At 40.6% G+C, this 16,701-nt stretch overlaps 1 protein-coding gene across 2 annotated transcripts; it reads right to left on the bottom strand.

Annotated features, from left to right (window-relative positions):
- Positions 1-1,190: 1,190 nt before the first annotated feature.
- On the bottom strand, positions 1,191-16,543 carry akap1b (A kinase (PRKA) anchor protein 1b). 2 transcript variants are annotated; one of them, XM_067450478.1, is made up of 11 exons: positions 16,388-16,543; positions 10,025-11,598; positions 7,702-7,835; positions 7,303-7,429; positions 7,086-7,213; positions 6,612-6,789; positions 6,387-6,537; positions 5,328-5,395; positions 5,166-5,239; positions 5,007-5,072; positions 1,191-3,953 (listed from the first exon to the last, which is right to left on the bottom strand). In XM_067450478.1, exons 2-11 carry the CDS (start codon positions 11,571-11,573, stop codon positions 3,891-3,893), a joined length of 2,538 nt encoding a protein of 845 aa, XP_067306579.1. In that variant the 5' UTR covers positions 11,574-11,598; positions 16,388-16,543; the 3' UTR covers positions 1,191-3,890. The 2 variants fall into 2 exon arrangements, with proteins under 2 accessions (XP_067306579.1, XP_067306580.1); XM_067450479.1 differs by lacking the exon at positions 16,388-16,543 and adding an exon at positions 15,485-15,620.
- Between the last annotated feature and the right edge of the window lie 158 nt (positions 16,544-16,701).

The raw sequence follows: 16,701 nt of genomic DNA, 5'->3' as shown, positions 1-16,701 counted from the left end.
TTGAATTTGCAGGAAGTTTTGTGATTTTCCATGGCCAAATTAATTATAATTACAGTACAGGGAGAATAACTTTATTCATTATGGAGTCTAGATGTGCTTAACTTGGCGTTTTGCAACAGTATGTACAACCTGAGGTGTGGCGTCACCTACAAATCATACAACATTCAAATCCATTCACCAATGTGATGCTGCTGATGGATAGCCTACTTTCATGTCACTCTATAACTAAAGATTCAAACTCACATTAATCAACGAATCAATTCAATCAACAGCAATTAAGCAACAAGGAATTGTGATTTTGTAGCACACAATAGCGCTATTTCCTGAAGCCTCTCAAATTAATTTGAGACACTTAAAATGAAAGTCATTCTAATGGCAAAACCTATAGTAAATTTGCCAGGGGCATTTTGTAGACGATAAGAATTAAAAAATATCAAATCGTTCTGGACAAAAGCTCAGGTAATGACACTTATCGCACTTAGCCGCAACATATAGCGCAAATATGGCTCGATACAGTCCTTTCTTTTTCTTTTTTAAAGACAAATTGTTTAAGCTAAAGACCTTTATACGTTATTGAGTAGAGGAGTCTATGCCTTTTTAGCTGTAGAGACGATTCGTCAACTAATGCCGCAGAATTAGGATGGATGAAAGAAGTCTCTTATTTAGAAGTGTTTACACCGGCACGTCTGAGAGAATATCCTTGTTCTTGGAAATGTCATTGTTGGGATTACACAGTTCAAATGCCTGAACTCAGCCTTGGTGAGGAGCAGGGAGCACGATTATAAAATGGTGTTTAACTCCCTCTACAGGTTAAGAACAACAATTATGGATTTCTATAATCAGGTTCCTGTGATGGTAATGCTGTATTTTCAGCTTCATTTCTCCACTTTTCAGTTACATGTTCCTTTAGAAATCATTCTAATATGATGATTTGGTGCTCAGGAAACATTAAACTGACGTTTCTCAATATAATGATATTTTTGTGTATTCTATAGCTATTCTTTGAATAGAAAGTTTGACATTTTTTGTAACTGACTTGATCCAGTTAAAGCATCCAAAATCTTACTGACCCCAAATTTTTGAACAGAAACACTTAGATAGCTTAAAATATCCTCCAGATACATACAGTCCCTGTTACGAATACAAATCGAAATTAAATTAACCATATGGGCTTTATATTTAAAACAACAGACTAAACCTTTGGTTTATTTTGGTACAGTATATTACAAGCCAAGCCACAATGATTTCATAACTAAAATACATTAAATGTTTTTAATAACTTTATTCTCTTTTTTCAATAGATCTGTACAACCAAGAATCAAACCATGTAATGAGTCTGGCAAAAACTGACCTGTACATGTCTATGCAGGATTTCTTTAAACTCATTTAAATAATCAAATGATTAATTATCTAGCTAAGCAAACATTGCAAACCATTCCTACCAACAGGGAACAAATGAGCAGATTTTAGACGGTGGTGATGGGAAGAAAAAAAAAGTTCCCTTTTGCTTCCTACACTTGCTCCAAGTGTTTTTACAAAAGTACAGTGATACATCTTATATATTTATATATATACACACACACACACACACCTGGACAAGTCTAAAGTAGTGTGATTTTTCATTAAACGAGAGCAGGTAGGAACATACAGGTGCACACATTTGAACGGGTGCCATGTCAGTGAAGATATGAGTATGCAGTGGTTAACTGGGCTTGATCAATACATAAGCCTTAAAACAAACAGACCTGAAAGACAAAACAATGAAACATTTCGGCTCTGAGGTCGGTGTGGTATTCATTCACCTACTGTAGTGCAGGCATACCTATAATGGGCCGCGCACGTTCACACAGGTAAAGTACACCAATGAAAGAATAGGACTAATAACTCTCCCCGAACATATTTATGGTAATAAATGAAAAGCTCATACCTGAGATGAACGTAAGAGAGTACAGAAACAACAGCTTGTGAGGGAAATATTGCAGAAAAACCTCACAGCATAGTGAAAAAAACAAGTAATTTCCCCTCACAGATGTCTAAGCTTGCTTTCTCTCAGTCAATGTTACTTCATCACGATGTCAGTTTATATATACTTAGTGCTCCATACCACCATTAAAGTGAGCATTATAGTTTCAAACTGGAAGTGTAAAAAATATATTTTTTGTCCAGATTCTTTCTGGAAAAGCCAAATATGCAGTAACAGGGAGCTTTTGTTTATTTCTGACACTGGAAAAAATGCATCAAGGGCATTAGAGGCTAACCACTGCAGTTCTAACAATCAAAACTCAATCAAACAAACAATAACCAAGCTAAAAGCCTGGGAATGTCCAATGCAGGGACGCCCTTAGACATTCTGGAGTCAAACAACATTAGACTAACAATAAATCAGCAGCAGAAAAAGGGACAAGCCTTGGCCAAAAAGCCATTTGATGACTAAAAGAGCGTGATTAATGACAAGATACAAAAAAAGGGAATATTAATCTCTGTCTCATTATACTTGAACAAATTATACAGTAATAAAGCAGACCTAATTACATCCCATGTAAAACCAAACATAAAAAAAAACAATGGATAAGGCTTAAAGCTTTACTCCAAGACAGGTAGGTTTATCAACAGCTTCTCCTAGGAGCCAATTGGGTTGCTGGGATTGGACACTGTATAACATGTTATTTACAGAATGCAAAGAGATATTAATGGCAACGGGTCTACTAGATGTGACGTTATTGCGAGACTGATCTTGAGTGAGGCGAAAGCAAGCAGCCCATCACACTGATGAGGATGTGACATGTGACTCGACGTGCTTTGGAGCAGAATTACATGCATACAAAAACATACAGACCCATTGAAATGTAATTCATCCACCCAGAAGGGAAGTGCCCTGCTATTCTCATCACACAGTAGTGTTCTGGTTTTTGTAGTCATTCTTTTAATGTCCCAACAGATAAGAATTAGCCGTACAGGCCCTATTGCAGCACCATTCAAGCTCTAGTGTCCCTCTAGGGCTTAAGACTGTGCATTCTTTCCTAAAAAAAAAGAAGGCCCAAAGGTCAGGACAGGGCACAGACGTCTCCTGGATTAACGGACTCTGTAATCAGTGAAGTAAGTGAAGTGATGCTTAAGAATCAGGCCTATTGACGCCAAAGGCAGTTTGATTCCTACAGATCCAGAGTGTGGGGAAGAGGGATGTAATGAGATGGGCTGAATATTACCCTCTAAGGCCACACTGTTGTACAGACAGACATCGAGATGGAGGACATGGAGCTCTGGTTATTTATTCCTTGCCGAATTGTATGGAGAAGACCCAGCTGGCTGGAGAGTGAAACACTGGGACGAAGCCGTGATAACAAATGCAAACATGATGTGTCAAGTCTCAAGATGACGTCAGCAGCAACAACACTGAGTCTTAACTGCACCACCGTTACCTTCACAAACATACTTTTTTATTACTACAGATTTTTCATTCACGGCATGATAATCCACAGTCTGTTTTTGTGCTGGAAGGAGTCTGATCGGACGGAAAACATGATTAACCTTTATTTAGTTACAATATTTAAATTTACAGGAGCAGTGTCAAGAAAAATGCAGTCCTTGTTGGTTATTCAGTCATTGACACTTAGCTCTCTTCGTTTTTTTTTCTTTCATACAGTACATCGATTTCTTTCGCAAGGGGTTAGAAAAGAAAAATGAAAATAGAAAAAGGCAGGATGGAGGGGACAGCAAACCAAAAAAGAAATTCCCAGAGCCGGTGATGCGCACTTCTGGTAGGAGGTGGTGGAGGACACGGTGGGGTGAGGAGGACAGAACCTGCTGATATTCATGATGAGTGATGATAATTAAGGGGCAGGTGGGCCACGAGGTGAGTGAGGAGAGGAGAGCGAGGGAGCTCTGGAGGATCAGAAACTGTCCACCCAGGTGCCATAACCTCGCTCTGCCAAAGTGCGGTTGAGCAGGACCAGCTACAGAAAAAAGAAAATCATCATCATGTTCATGCTACTATTTATCGAATACAAAAATGAAGCATGAAAGCAACAACTCAAAATAAGCAGGAAAAAAAAAGAAAAAAGTGTTTCTCCTTAGGGCACTTTTGCCATGTCAATGCCTAAAAAAAGGGTTAGATTCTACTCAGTGTCATTATGTGTTGCAAAAAAAGAAATTAAGACATACAGGTTTGAAACACAAGGGTAAGTAAATGTCAGAATTTGGTTTTGGAATTAACATTTGCTAAAAGGCTTTATCTCCTTTCCTATTAAAGGTGCACTATGTAGTATTTTTGCAGTAAAATGTCCAAAAACCACTAGGCCAGTGTTATATATTTTGTTCAGTTGAGTACCTACAATATCCCAAATGTTTCCAACTATTTGTAAATTGTGAGAAAATTGATATTTTAACTAAGGACCGGGACGTTTCAACATAGCGTTTGAGCGAGTCGCCTGTCAATTGCGCCATATCTGCGCTACCCTCAGTTTCAGGTTTTACTTGGCAGGAGCGCTTTACTCTTAGCAGTGTGAACAAGTGAACGCACGAAGTAGCGTCATAAAAATAACATCATTTTAAACACACTTAAATGTATCTAATATGATAAACAGAGCTGCATTACCTCATAATCATAACCGAAAGAGCGGATCAGTGCACGCACCCGGAAAATGTGTCCCATTCCGTCATAATAAAAGCCCTGGTGTTCGCGAGGCGGGTATTTGTTTAACAGTCGCTCCAGCAGCTGTGCTCAGCTCCACAACACTCGGTCCTGCTCTGCTTTATACTACAGTAACGTTAATAACCGCATGTCGTGATTTCTGCCTGTGTCCTATTTTCTAATGGCTGTGAGGTGAAGACCACATCTCCCAAGATGCTGTGTCATCAAACTACGCCTTGATGCTCAAACTTTGTGTCATCAAACTACGCCTTTGTTTTGAACAGGCACCCTCCAGTGGACGGAAAGTTGCATAGTGCACCTTTAATAGACATGTTATGAAATAAAATCAATTATAATAATTTCATGATCATTTTACCTCCTCTCCCACCATGTTCCACATGTGTACTAAAGGAAGTCCTGTATTGTTGTCATAGTTGGTGACCTGTATAAGACAAAATTGCCCATTAAAATATCTGTTGGTTGCAAATGGCATAAACATAAATGCCATTCATTAATAAATGATTTAAAGACTCACTTGTGCCAGCAATGGTACCCCTCTTGTCATCTCCTCCAGCGCAGAATTGGCCTCTGCTGAAAACCGATCCTCTCCTAATGAAGACGTGAACAACAGTGTGATCCAGCTGGGACGAGGTGATGACAAATTTAACTTCTATGATTTAAAAAGAACAAGGCAAACCTGGAAGTGGGGCAATGTTGTCCAATAACACTTCTGTTCCTTGGAACGGTAATGTCACAAAGTCCGACCTGAAAAAGAAAGACTAGAATTAAAAACAACAAAATACTAAAGAAGCTGAGAAAAGAATTTGAAGGCGGGAGGTTAATCATGAGTAACTTGAATTCCACCCAATGAAATGGATTGAAACCATGCAAATTCTTGTGCCTAAACATTTTAAAATCAATACTAAATTAAAATACTAAATACGTTTTTTTAATTATATATATATATATATATATATATATATATATATATATATATATATATATATATATATATATATATATATATATATATATATATATATAAAATGAGACCACAAGAGTTGATCATGCCTCTTGTGGTCTGATTGGTTGAAGGACCATTTAATTGTGTAGAGTCACTTGAATTAAGCTCGTCGATGATTCCTCTTGTGCAGTAGAAAATACAGAGCAGACTCCCCAGACCAATGTCCAATATTAAAAGATTGTGAAATACAGACCGAATGGAACACCGCTTTATTGCCAGATGATCATACGTACACTATGTTTCTTAGCTGGATAAAGCAAACCAGCATCTCTCACTAGTAAATTTTTGAAAGACCAATCAAGGTAAAGACGACTGTGGTGATGTACAGGAGCCGTATAGCAAGCATGCACAAGTCTGTTATATTGATGAGCAAACAAATCGTGCATGTTCACTCTCGATGCACTGATCACACATTGTAGGCTATTTACATTATTTAGCAGTCACATTTCACTACTTTAAATACATTATTTCCACACACATTCAGGATAATGTTTGGTTTGTCATGCATTTAGCAATTCTGAATGGTTCTGTGTATATGCAGTCTATTGTTTGGCACCTCCACGTGGTCCTAGTCAATGTTCCATAATAGTTTCATAAGTGTTTGATCAATCACACAGAAGTGTGCAATTTAAAATTTGAACTTATTGACAGCCCTAATTAAGAACTTTACAGTACAGGGAACACTTTTTAACAAATAATTGTCAGAGAACTGATGAGAGGGGAGAGGTGGACCTGATCTGTCGAAGGGTGTCAATCTTGACTCTGTCGTAGCCTCCATAATCAACATATCGGATTTCCACTTCAGTTGAATCTTTGTAGAAGGAGATGACCTGCGCTCGCCACCAGGCTCCATCGACAGCTGGGGCCGCACAAATCACGCCAACTGGAAAAAGAGATGAAAAACAAAATGAGTAATTTTCTGGAGAATGAGAAGTGAGAAAAAGGGAAGCATCTCACCTTCAACAGGTGATGGCAATGGGGGCGTGCCGGGCTGTGAATAGCACAGGAACATCTGCTGGTCCAGACTGCGCAGGGCGTGGTACGTAGGGTGAGTGTGCTGCTGGACAAACAGGTGACCCGCTGATACAATGTTCACCACGATCACCTCCACAGTCACCCCATTGGGCAACAGAAGCTGTACCAAACAGATTCAATGAAGCACCATGTTACCATGTCAAAATGCAGAAATTATGTATTTTTGTTGTGTGGTTGTCGTTTGATTTTATTCAAGAAACATGACCACAACCAACAGATAAAACCTTCCTAAATCCAGTCTTACAGAAACTTATGGAATTTAATGGGATAATTTATGGGGGGGGGGGGGGGGGGGAGGATTATATATACACACAGAAAGTGTTAGTAGAGTGCTGCATGAGAATCAGAATGTTGCCTATGTAGTCTGCAGGAGAGGGAGGAAGGAGTTCATCTTACCCAGGAAGTCATGGGCAGAGAGGGCAGCGTTAGTGGTGGGGGCGGTGGTGCGTACAAGTTTGTCAGGTCCAAGTCTTTAAACTTCTTCCCAATCAAGGCCAGCGCCTTATCTACTTGCTGCTGGGTTCCTAAGAACCAAACCATAACAAAAATCAATCGATCCAAAGAGGATATGGCTGAACTGGAAAAACATGACCCTTCAGAGAAATGGACTTACCCTCTATATGGCAGATCTGAAACTCTTGAGTGTAAGGCAGGGTTGAAATGTAGATCTTAGCACCAGAGCTCTGCTTCAGGAAGCTCACATATCTCCCTTGTTTGCCGATTAGCCGTCCCACTAGATGCTACAAAATCAGAGGAGAACCACAGATATCAAGATGGGTTTTAATGAACTCGTACATAATGATCGCCTAGTTGACAAAGTTAATTAGCTAGCATTATATTGCGCTATGCATTCAGATGTCATTGAGGTGTTGACAAAAGTTGCTCTGTGCTTTGGCATTTAGATAAAGGCCTCGTTAACCAACGTGCAATGACTTTTTCTTCATTTAAAATGGTTTCAGAAATGTTTTTGATTGATGGAAATAAAAATGCGAATCGGAGTTCAGAAACGTACCTTTGGCACCTCAATCTCCCACACCACAAGCTCTGAGCTCTGTGATTGACAGGTCTGGTTGCCACTCAGCTGGCCATCTCCTGCCCCCAAGGTAGAACAGCTATCCACTGAATCCATACTATTCACATCTGAACCTGTTGGGGCCGGGGGAAACATCAGAGGTTTAAATCATACAGAACCCTTCATTGATTTCAGCAAATTTAAAATGGTTAAACTAAATAAGGTAAAAAAAGAAATTAAACACACACACACACACACACACAAATGAATTAACAAAAGTTCTGCCAACTGAAAAAATATTAACTGCAGCTAACCCTGAGATGATCCGTATATCATAAATATTATATATAGTATTGTGTGTATAGACGCAAAGGTAAATGTAGATCTAAATATATTTAAATATTTATAAATGAAAAATGCATACAATTAAAGGGTCTACTACCTTAACAAAATCAATAGTCACCTGCAACTAATCCCAAGATGATCATCTGGATGTAGTGAAAATTATTGTTAGCGTAGTTAGAAAAATGAAATGGCATCCATTCCACACATTCTCCAGACAACATTACTGCAACCCAAATCAATGACTTTCAAGGGGTCTAAACAGATCATTCTTTAACAGACTGAACGCAAATGCCTCCTTAGCCAGGTCATCACTGTTTGCTAAGTAACCATGGGGCAACAATAACAAACACAACAGATGACAAAGACCATTAACAAACAAAACAACCAGACTCTTCCCTCAGGACGAAAAGCACTGCCGCTATTGTTCTTGATTTATACCATTAAAGCAGTAAGCTTATGACATTCTTCATACTACTTGACAGCATCAACAATTGCCCATTTACTCAGTTTTAACTAATGGGAAAGAAGCATCAAGGGTCTGTTAAAATTCCTCTTTTCAGGCAAGAGAGGGAGGGCTGAGACACTGATGGTGCGTCCAAAACTGCCTATGTACTACATTTCAATCTGAACTTACTTGCGACCGTTTAAAAAAAGTATGCCCTTCTATTAAGTATGAATATGAGTAGTATGGATGTAATTCAGACATACTACATCTGCCATGTTGTCATTATCATGTGACCTACCAGCATCAGTTGCATCGCTTCACCTCCATTCATAAAACCCCTCCTGTGGCCTCATGGGATAGTAAAACAGCCATCGAATGCGCACTTAAGAACCTCGCCAGAAGTAAGGTCATCCGGAGACTTTTCACCTACCGATTTTCAAATACTATTCATTCGGACATACCTGTTGGCATAATGTTTTTCGCATACTATATAGTAGAATAAGAAGCCGATTTTGGATAAAGCGTAGGTGCTGCCAGTCTCCACAGTCCACACCTTTCTCGGGATCAGGGAGCAGCAGCTGGTGTGGCAACACCTCACAAGGGTTCAGGCAAATCACACACACACACCCCACACAAGTGCTTCCTGTCATCAAATCAACAGTAAAAACTCACTCTGCCTTAAACCCATTTGTAATTACAATTGCAAAATGGTCAATACTATATTCTGATAAAAACATCTGTTGCATAACTAATAACAGACCAACTAATGGCCATTTCTAACACCTGCGCTGAAGTTAAAAAAGCAAGACACCGCTGATATCCATGTAAGGAAGTTGCTGTAGTAGGGAGTGGTAAAAACAGCTGTGCACATGCGGTTGTGCTCATGTAACATACACTGTTTGGGAATTTGAGCATCTGAGGTTTCCAGAGAGTCTATTCACAGTTTGAGAGCTACCCTTGACTCAGGCTTTTTTGCACTACTACATCTGGCCAAATGTCAAGAAGAGGATTGATGCTGGTTGGATTTAAACAAAAATAAAGCCAATTGAAAACAGTGAGCATGTCAGTAAATGATGCCAATCCTTTGAGCCTTCTTTTCAGGTGGAAAACCTTTTGTGGGAAAGTTATATTTACACCAGCAAATGTTTGACACTATGCAACATGGGTCAACTTGGGGAATAAACCAAACTAAATCACTTCGCACTAATGCACAATAAGCGTACCACATCCCACACTAAAGCAAAGCACAATCAAACATTCTCCCAAGATGGAGTTCACATGAAATGTGCAACACAGAGATGCTTCGGGACCGTTGAATTTACGCAATTCAGTTTTGTAAATTTAGTTTCTTTTTTGGTGAAGGGACAGTGCACCTAAAAAAGGTCATTTTTTCTCTCCCTTATACTTTCTAAAAAGTTTACTCAAAGTTTACCCAACATTGCTTATTTTTAAAAAATATATTATGCAATTGACAGAACGACTTGAGGGTGAGTAAATGACAATTTTCATTCCATTAAATTCTTAAGAACTCACCTCCTGATTGGTCAGCTTCTACCTCACTAGCTGCGCCATTCCTGAGGCCTGTTCCGTTCAACCGTGCTGCTTCGCAAACAGTAGCAACATTTTCTGCAGTGAGCGGAGACTCCTGAGGAGTAATTAGAGCAAGACTCTCCTGCAGTCCATCTCCATGACCCTCTGAGGCCCTACAAGTCCCTGAAATTTGAATGAGGTCCTCCTTGCTTTCAGACACTGTCGAGGACAATCCTGTGCTATGGAGGTCCTCGCTGCTGACGCCATCCTCCGATTGGCACGTGCTACAACCTGAGTCTTCAACAAGAGCTTCCTCCGCCTGCAGCTTGGCCAGAACTGGCGTTGACTCCAACTGTTCTCCAGACGGCAGAGTCAACAAGCCTTTTTCTTTCTCATTCTCATTCTCTGGCATCTTCCAGAGCGAAGGTGCCAGACAACCATTGACAATCTCTTCTGCTATCTGTGCCACTCGAGACTCTTCACTTCCCGTACTTTCAGGAGGTACACAAGACTCTACTTCCTTACCATTTACAGCTGGCGTATTGCTGTCGGCCACTTCAGAGACCTTGCTGTACCGGGACTCACAGCTACTGAACGCCATGACCTCCTGGGTGGCTGCCGAGATGACCTCAGTGATCAGCCCTGCCGCGAGACGCTGGAGCTCCTGCATGTCTGGACTGGTCTCGGCTGGCAGGCCCAGGTCTCCGTTTTCATGGTGTTGGGCCTCTGTGGAGATTTCTGAGAGGGGTGTACTGGTGGAGTTTGGGAAAGTGGTCAGAGTTAGAGGTGTTTTTGGGTTGCAGGTCTCCAGCAAGACAGCCTCGCTTTCCGTTGAAGACACCGTGGATGCCAGCTCATCTTTTGAAATGTCATCTGGCAGATTCTGAGCACAAGTCGGTGCCAAGGTTTCAGTGGCCACCTCTCCCTCAGGTTCAGGTCGCTCTGCTTTGACTAGCTCTGCGGGAGGCTGCCTAATTAATGGTTGGTTATCGACCTGATTCTTGATTGAACCAACACTTGCTAGATCTGGTAGTAACTGGCTTGAGGGTTTGCTGTCAGCGGCTGCCTCTGCTCTTTTGTGATAAGGGCTCTCCTCCACTGTTTTTGTTGGGGTTGAAGATGACACTGGAGTCACCTGCCTGGTGGTCTCCGGGTGGCTTTGTGGGGGCAATGATTTTGCACTGCTCTGAGGAGCGCTTAGCTGTCCACTCGCCAAGACAACTGGAGGGGCGCCAAGAGCCTCTCCTGCAGTGGCTTTTAGCACCGGCGTGTGAATCTCCGCTACAACCTCCTGCTCAACAGGTCTGTGTTCTTTGGCCTTGACTCTGTCCCGGCTGGTTCTACAGTGTGTGCTGCTGGCTGCAAGGCAGCTCTTGTCGACCATTCCATTGCTGCCCTCGCCAGAGGAGGTCCGCAAGCCCATAACTGACCCCTCCTCACTGTCGTGGCTGGTGATTCGCTCTTTCTTGCGGGAGATGTACCACCACCAGCCTATGAGCGCTAGCACTCCAGGAAGCGTATACGGAACAAAGGACCGGAACCTCAGTGGCATCTCCTCTAGACCCTAGCAGCTACACCTGCAGATCAAAAAAAAAAGAAACACAAATTAGTCTAAGCACGATCAGCACTCACAATTTACAGTGCTGTGATTGGGACACTTTTCCCATTGAGATGAAAAGTGTCCCAATCACCCTGAATTCATCCTATATTGCAATATAACAGGCCAACCATAAACTATTTAACATAAAAGTAGTTTATTAATAACTACAAATCAAAACGTTGTACCACTACTGAAGATGTACCTGGCCTACTGGGAATCTTGTTATCCATTCTAGCCTTTTCCTTTCATTTTAATGAAAAAGGGAGAATTTAAAGTTCTAATAACAACAAAACCAATATTTTAATATTAGCAGTCAAAGCTAATTCTTAAGGATCACAATTATTTATTTTGCAACAACCAAATGACTGTGCATTAACACTAAAGGCAAAGCTACTTAAATGTTTTAATGAATAAATGGCCATGAAATATTAGTTATTTTTTTTAATTTTGCAAGAAGAGACCAGTGTGATATGGGAGACATCAAGTTATCAAAACATTTCTGGAAACCAGTTGCAGACATTTGATCACAGACAAATTAATAAAAAAGCATTCAAGAGAGATGTCTAATAAAGGATAGAGGATGTGTTGCCTTTGGGAAGTAGTGAAAGAATGGGTGACTCATCCTCATATTCTTGGTAAATTGCACCTTAGTCAACATTCATTCTTTTGTCTTGTTCATAAGTCTGTGAAACAGTTAGAAAACGACTACCTGACTATTGTATGTTATGACTAGTACTAGTTATGCAAAATACATGGGCATTAAACAACTTGCACTGGACATTACATATTGATAATCATATAGTATGTAATTAAAAGACAAGATAATCAAAATGTAAGCAAGTAATCAACAGAAAAAACAACAACAACAAAAAACACTAACTTTACTAACATCGCGTTCCATATTGTACTGTTTGCACTGCAGCACTCTTGTTCAGGCTGCTTTACAGTGAGAGGGGGGAGACTTCTGGGCAGCCATGCAGAAACTTCAGGGACAATATCACATGGCTGACATTCAACCTCAGAGGCTGCTGGGCGCTACGTGCCATGTCTACCTCACTGCTTGAATGGGAGGAGCATCCTTTCAGTTAAAAAAGGACATTCATGCATGCCTTTCCATCATGGGAGCAGCATATCCCAGTCTCCAGAAGAGGAGGAACACGTACACAAACCCCTCCCAGTCACTCCTGTAGTAACCAAAGATAAAGGGGCTTCCGTTTCTCTTCAGCTTTCAGATAATGTTTCAAAAGACAGCCTGCCAACTGCCTCTCTGACTGTCAATGAATAATGACTACAGCATGTAGCATATGGAGAAGGAACAGTGTATGAACAGAACCAAAGTTGGTTCTGAATATGCAAAAATGTTTTGGGAAAGACACACAAATATTCAGTATCAAGTGTATTTACATGTCTTGAACTTGTCAAGGCTTTTTTCCTTGAAAAGGATGTAAATAAAGGATTTAAAAGGAATTCAAGGGTGAAAAAAGTATTGCAATCAGTTTCAACTATTTGCAAATTTGGCCCTTTCTTATTATTAGGAGGGACTTGGTGATCACAGCCCTTTTTAAGTACCATTGTAAAAGCATCTGAAATCGATTTTATTTAAAAAAAATCTCATCTCATATCATTGCAGTCCCTATGAAATATTACACAAGATGTCATTTGGAGCCTGTGTACAGAATTGCAAGAAATAATTGTTTATAAAAACCACACAAAAAAAAATCTGGTCCCAAACTAGATCGGCCCCATTGAGGGACAGCCTTAAAGTGTTAATTCTCCCAAAAGTGAAAATTATGTCATTAATGAATCACCCTAAAGTTGTTCCACACCGTAAGACCTCCGATCATCTTCGGAACACAGTTAAAGAAATGTTATATTTAGTCAGAGAGCTTTCTGTCCCTCCACTGAAAATGTACATATACTGTCCATGTCCAAAAGGACCATAAAAGTAATAAAAACAATCAAAGTAGTCCATGTGTGACATCAGTGGGATAATTAGAATTTTCTGAAGCATCAAAAATACATTTTGCTTCAACAATAACAAAAAATACAACTTTATTCAGCATTATTTTTTCTTCTGGGTCTGTTGTCAATCCACATTCACGACTCCACAGTGACGCTGTTGATGTGTTATCTGGTGCGCCCAAGCTTCGTTTAGTCCTGAGGGAGACGCATGCTGTAAACAAAACAAAACCTAGTTTGCAAACATGTCTAAGGATTTTGACACAGAGGAACTTGCTTTTTTTTTTTGCTCAGCCATATATTTATTTGAACCCGAACACACGAGTGCACCAGATAACACGTCAGCAGCATCACTGCGGAGTCGTGAACGAGGATTGACAACAGACCTGGAAGAAAAGAATGCTGAACAGTCATCGTTTTTGATATTTTTAGACCAAAATGTACTTTCGATGGTTCAAAAAATTCTAACTACCTACTGATGTCACATGGACTACTTTGATGATGTTTTTATTCCCTTTCTGGTCCTTCTGGACATGGAGAGTATACCATACATACATTCATAATAGAGGGACAGAAAGCTCTCAGACTAAATATAAAATATCTTAAACTGTGTTCCGAAGGTGATCGGAGGTCTTACGGGTGTGGAACGGCTTTCGGTTGAGTTGTTGATGACAATTTTCATTTATGGGTGAACTAACCCTTTAATCGAGCTAAATTTACAATTGTGTCAACAATTCTGTAACCCATTCCATATACAATGTTCTTACATTTATTTAATATCGCAGTAAAAGTAAGTTTTAAAAAAAGTTATCTCAGCGTACATTCATATTACATTTGCTCATACAGCATTTAACTTGACCTTCTGAAATGAAAAAAAACAAACAACATTCCATTACATAAAACATGAAACTAATTGTACCCTACATATTTTAAGTGCCACATAAACAGCTTCCAATTCCCCAAACAATTTCAGACATTGATTTTTTTTAGTAATATACATGACCCACTCTTCATTCATATTCTCTGCTGAATGAAACTAATATTATAGCTATGCAGGGCTGGTCTGGTCATACAATAGTCATAAAATTAATACTATAGCGTCTGTTAGCGTAATCAGAGAGCACGTTTCAAGCAGCCACGTTAAACGATTAGACTAACGTGCTGTAGTTTCTGCACAGGAAATGAATGAAACTGATTCAGTAAGACTGTTCACCTTCAGCATGAGGTTAAATAAACGCTCGCCGTCATATCATGGCCTGAGCGCGTGCGCGAGCGGACCATAGAAAAAGATCCGAGCGCGTGCTGCACGGTGGCTGTTCGACCTTGGGGAGGTGTAAAGATAACGGAGAGGGCACCGTAGCAAGTCATTCGCGCAACACGTTACATACGAGCCCATTTATCGCAAGTAAGCGGCTTACTAGTGCTGCAGCATTCAGAATACAAAAGCGAGCCTCTCTGAACCCTCCAGCGCGCGCGCTGCGCGCACCGGCTGCTGGTGGAGAATTACACAGGAGAACCACAAAAGTGACGTGCGCGTTTTACCGCACTGGCAATGCAGCGAAAGTCAATAATAAAACACGACATAATCGTGCGTAAAAGTGAACGTCTTGGCAGAGACAAATATACACGTTAAATTAGATGTCTGCGAGGTTGTAATGCATGCTGCGTGTGTTAGCAGTCAAGCTAACTGTTCATTCTGCTAAAAGGACTAAGGGCGAAACGAGTCTAATATAAGAAGGAGCTTTCACAGTTTGTGACAGCAATCAAACCTACACATTACCGAGGTGATTAAATAAAGGAGAACACTTATAACCGCTTATCGAGGTGATATTGACCTACAGTACGCGTGGTAGGCCGCTGAATGAATTACAACCCCATGCAGATATTCAGTCTAAAGTACTGACCGCTTCAGGTATCTTGACTTTAAAACGATTTCACCGGGGTAACCCTCCACCAAGTCCTCCTTCAGAGAGGCCCTGAATTATCCATGAGTTCACAGAAACCGCTCGTCCATGTGGCTCGGTACATAATTCAGCTGAATGAAGGTGCGAGTTGACTTTAAGACATGAGAACAAAGCAGGAGAGCGTGTTTTCCCTGTCATTCTGCAGAATGACCACACCAAATTACAATAGCTCCCTGTAACATTATGAATTAGACCACCTCACAAATATCCAATTTACGACTCTATGGGAAAATCCAGATTAGCAGGGTTTCTAGCGGGTAGGAACAGCAACAAATCAGCTACCAGCTTGTCAACCTAGCCTAAAATGGTCAAGGTAGTTTGGGGAACATCTAACCCGGTCACACAGCTACTTACTAACTTTAAAAAAAACAGGTAACGTTAACGATTTCAAGCCATGGCAACTCCACTGGTCATGCCTGCTGAAGGTGGTCAGACATGATATCTGGGCTACTAGTTAAAAAAATGACGTCTGTTAGTTGCTTAATTGGACAAAATTAATTGACGTGCAGGACTTGAATAACCATCGATTAGGGTTGAAATCAGATTTGGCGACAGTTAGCCGCTGTAGCTAAAGCGTTTTCGGGCGCTTTGGATGTCGGATAGAACTGGCGCAATGTCAAACATACACTGTCAAGCCAATGAAGGCAGAAATAATGTGTCATAATGAGATGGTTGCATGCGAGATGGTTAAAATCAAAGTTTATATGTTAAGCATAGCATAAAACCAGACAGCAGCACTAATCAAGAGAGGCGGCTAAAATGGGCTCCCTCTTTGCGGTATAAGGCTATAAGCTTCACCTACCAACATATGGAGTAAAACCCAAACACGCGATTTATACTCACTGTGTTTATGCGTCCCTTGAACCGCCACCGTATAATATTAATGTTACGTATTCAAGGCCCAGCACAATCCCAACGTGTCCCCCCGCTTCGTATGTGTGTGTGTCTCTTGTCTCTCCTCCCCACGTGTTGACCGTCCGAACGCACACTCTAAAAACAGAGACGCATCAGCTGATCAAATCTCGCGATACGTCCCCACACACTGTAAATGTATGGAATGTCGCGAGATTATAGTGGTCTCGGAGTTTGCGTGGCTGCCATAGACTGTAAAAAAAAAAAAAAATAGGTTGGCTGCCCTATGGTGGCTGCTAAGGGAC

The sequence above is a fragment of the Pseudorasbora parva genome, chromosome 8, assembly GCF_024679245.1.
Source record: "Pseudorasbora parva isolate DD20220531a chromosome 8, ASM2467924v1, whole genome shotgun sequence".
Classification (NCBI taxonomy): Eukaryota; Metazoa; Chordata; class Actinopteri; order Cypriniformes; family Gobionidae; genus Pseudorasbora; species Pseudorasbora parva.
This window is presented reverse-complemented; position numbering and strand designations above follow the sequence as displayed.

Excerpts from the sequence above, each read along its gene's own strand:
- akap1b (XM_067450478.1), bottom strand. The coding sequence starts at position 11,573 with ATGCCACTGAGGTTCCGGTCCTTTGTTCCGTATACGCTTCCTGGAGTG. Across the intron at positions 7,430-7,701 it reads GGGAGATTGAGGTGCCAAAG|CATCTAGTGGGACGGCTAAT; the intron begins GTACGTTTCTGA and ends CTGATTTTGTAG. Across the intron at positions 6,790-7,085 it reads CTCTGCCCATGACTTCCTGG|CTTCTGTTGCCCAATGGGGT; the intron begins GTAAGATGAACT and ends TGTTTGGTACAG.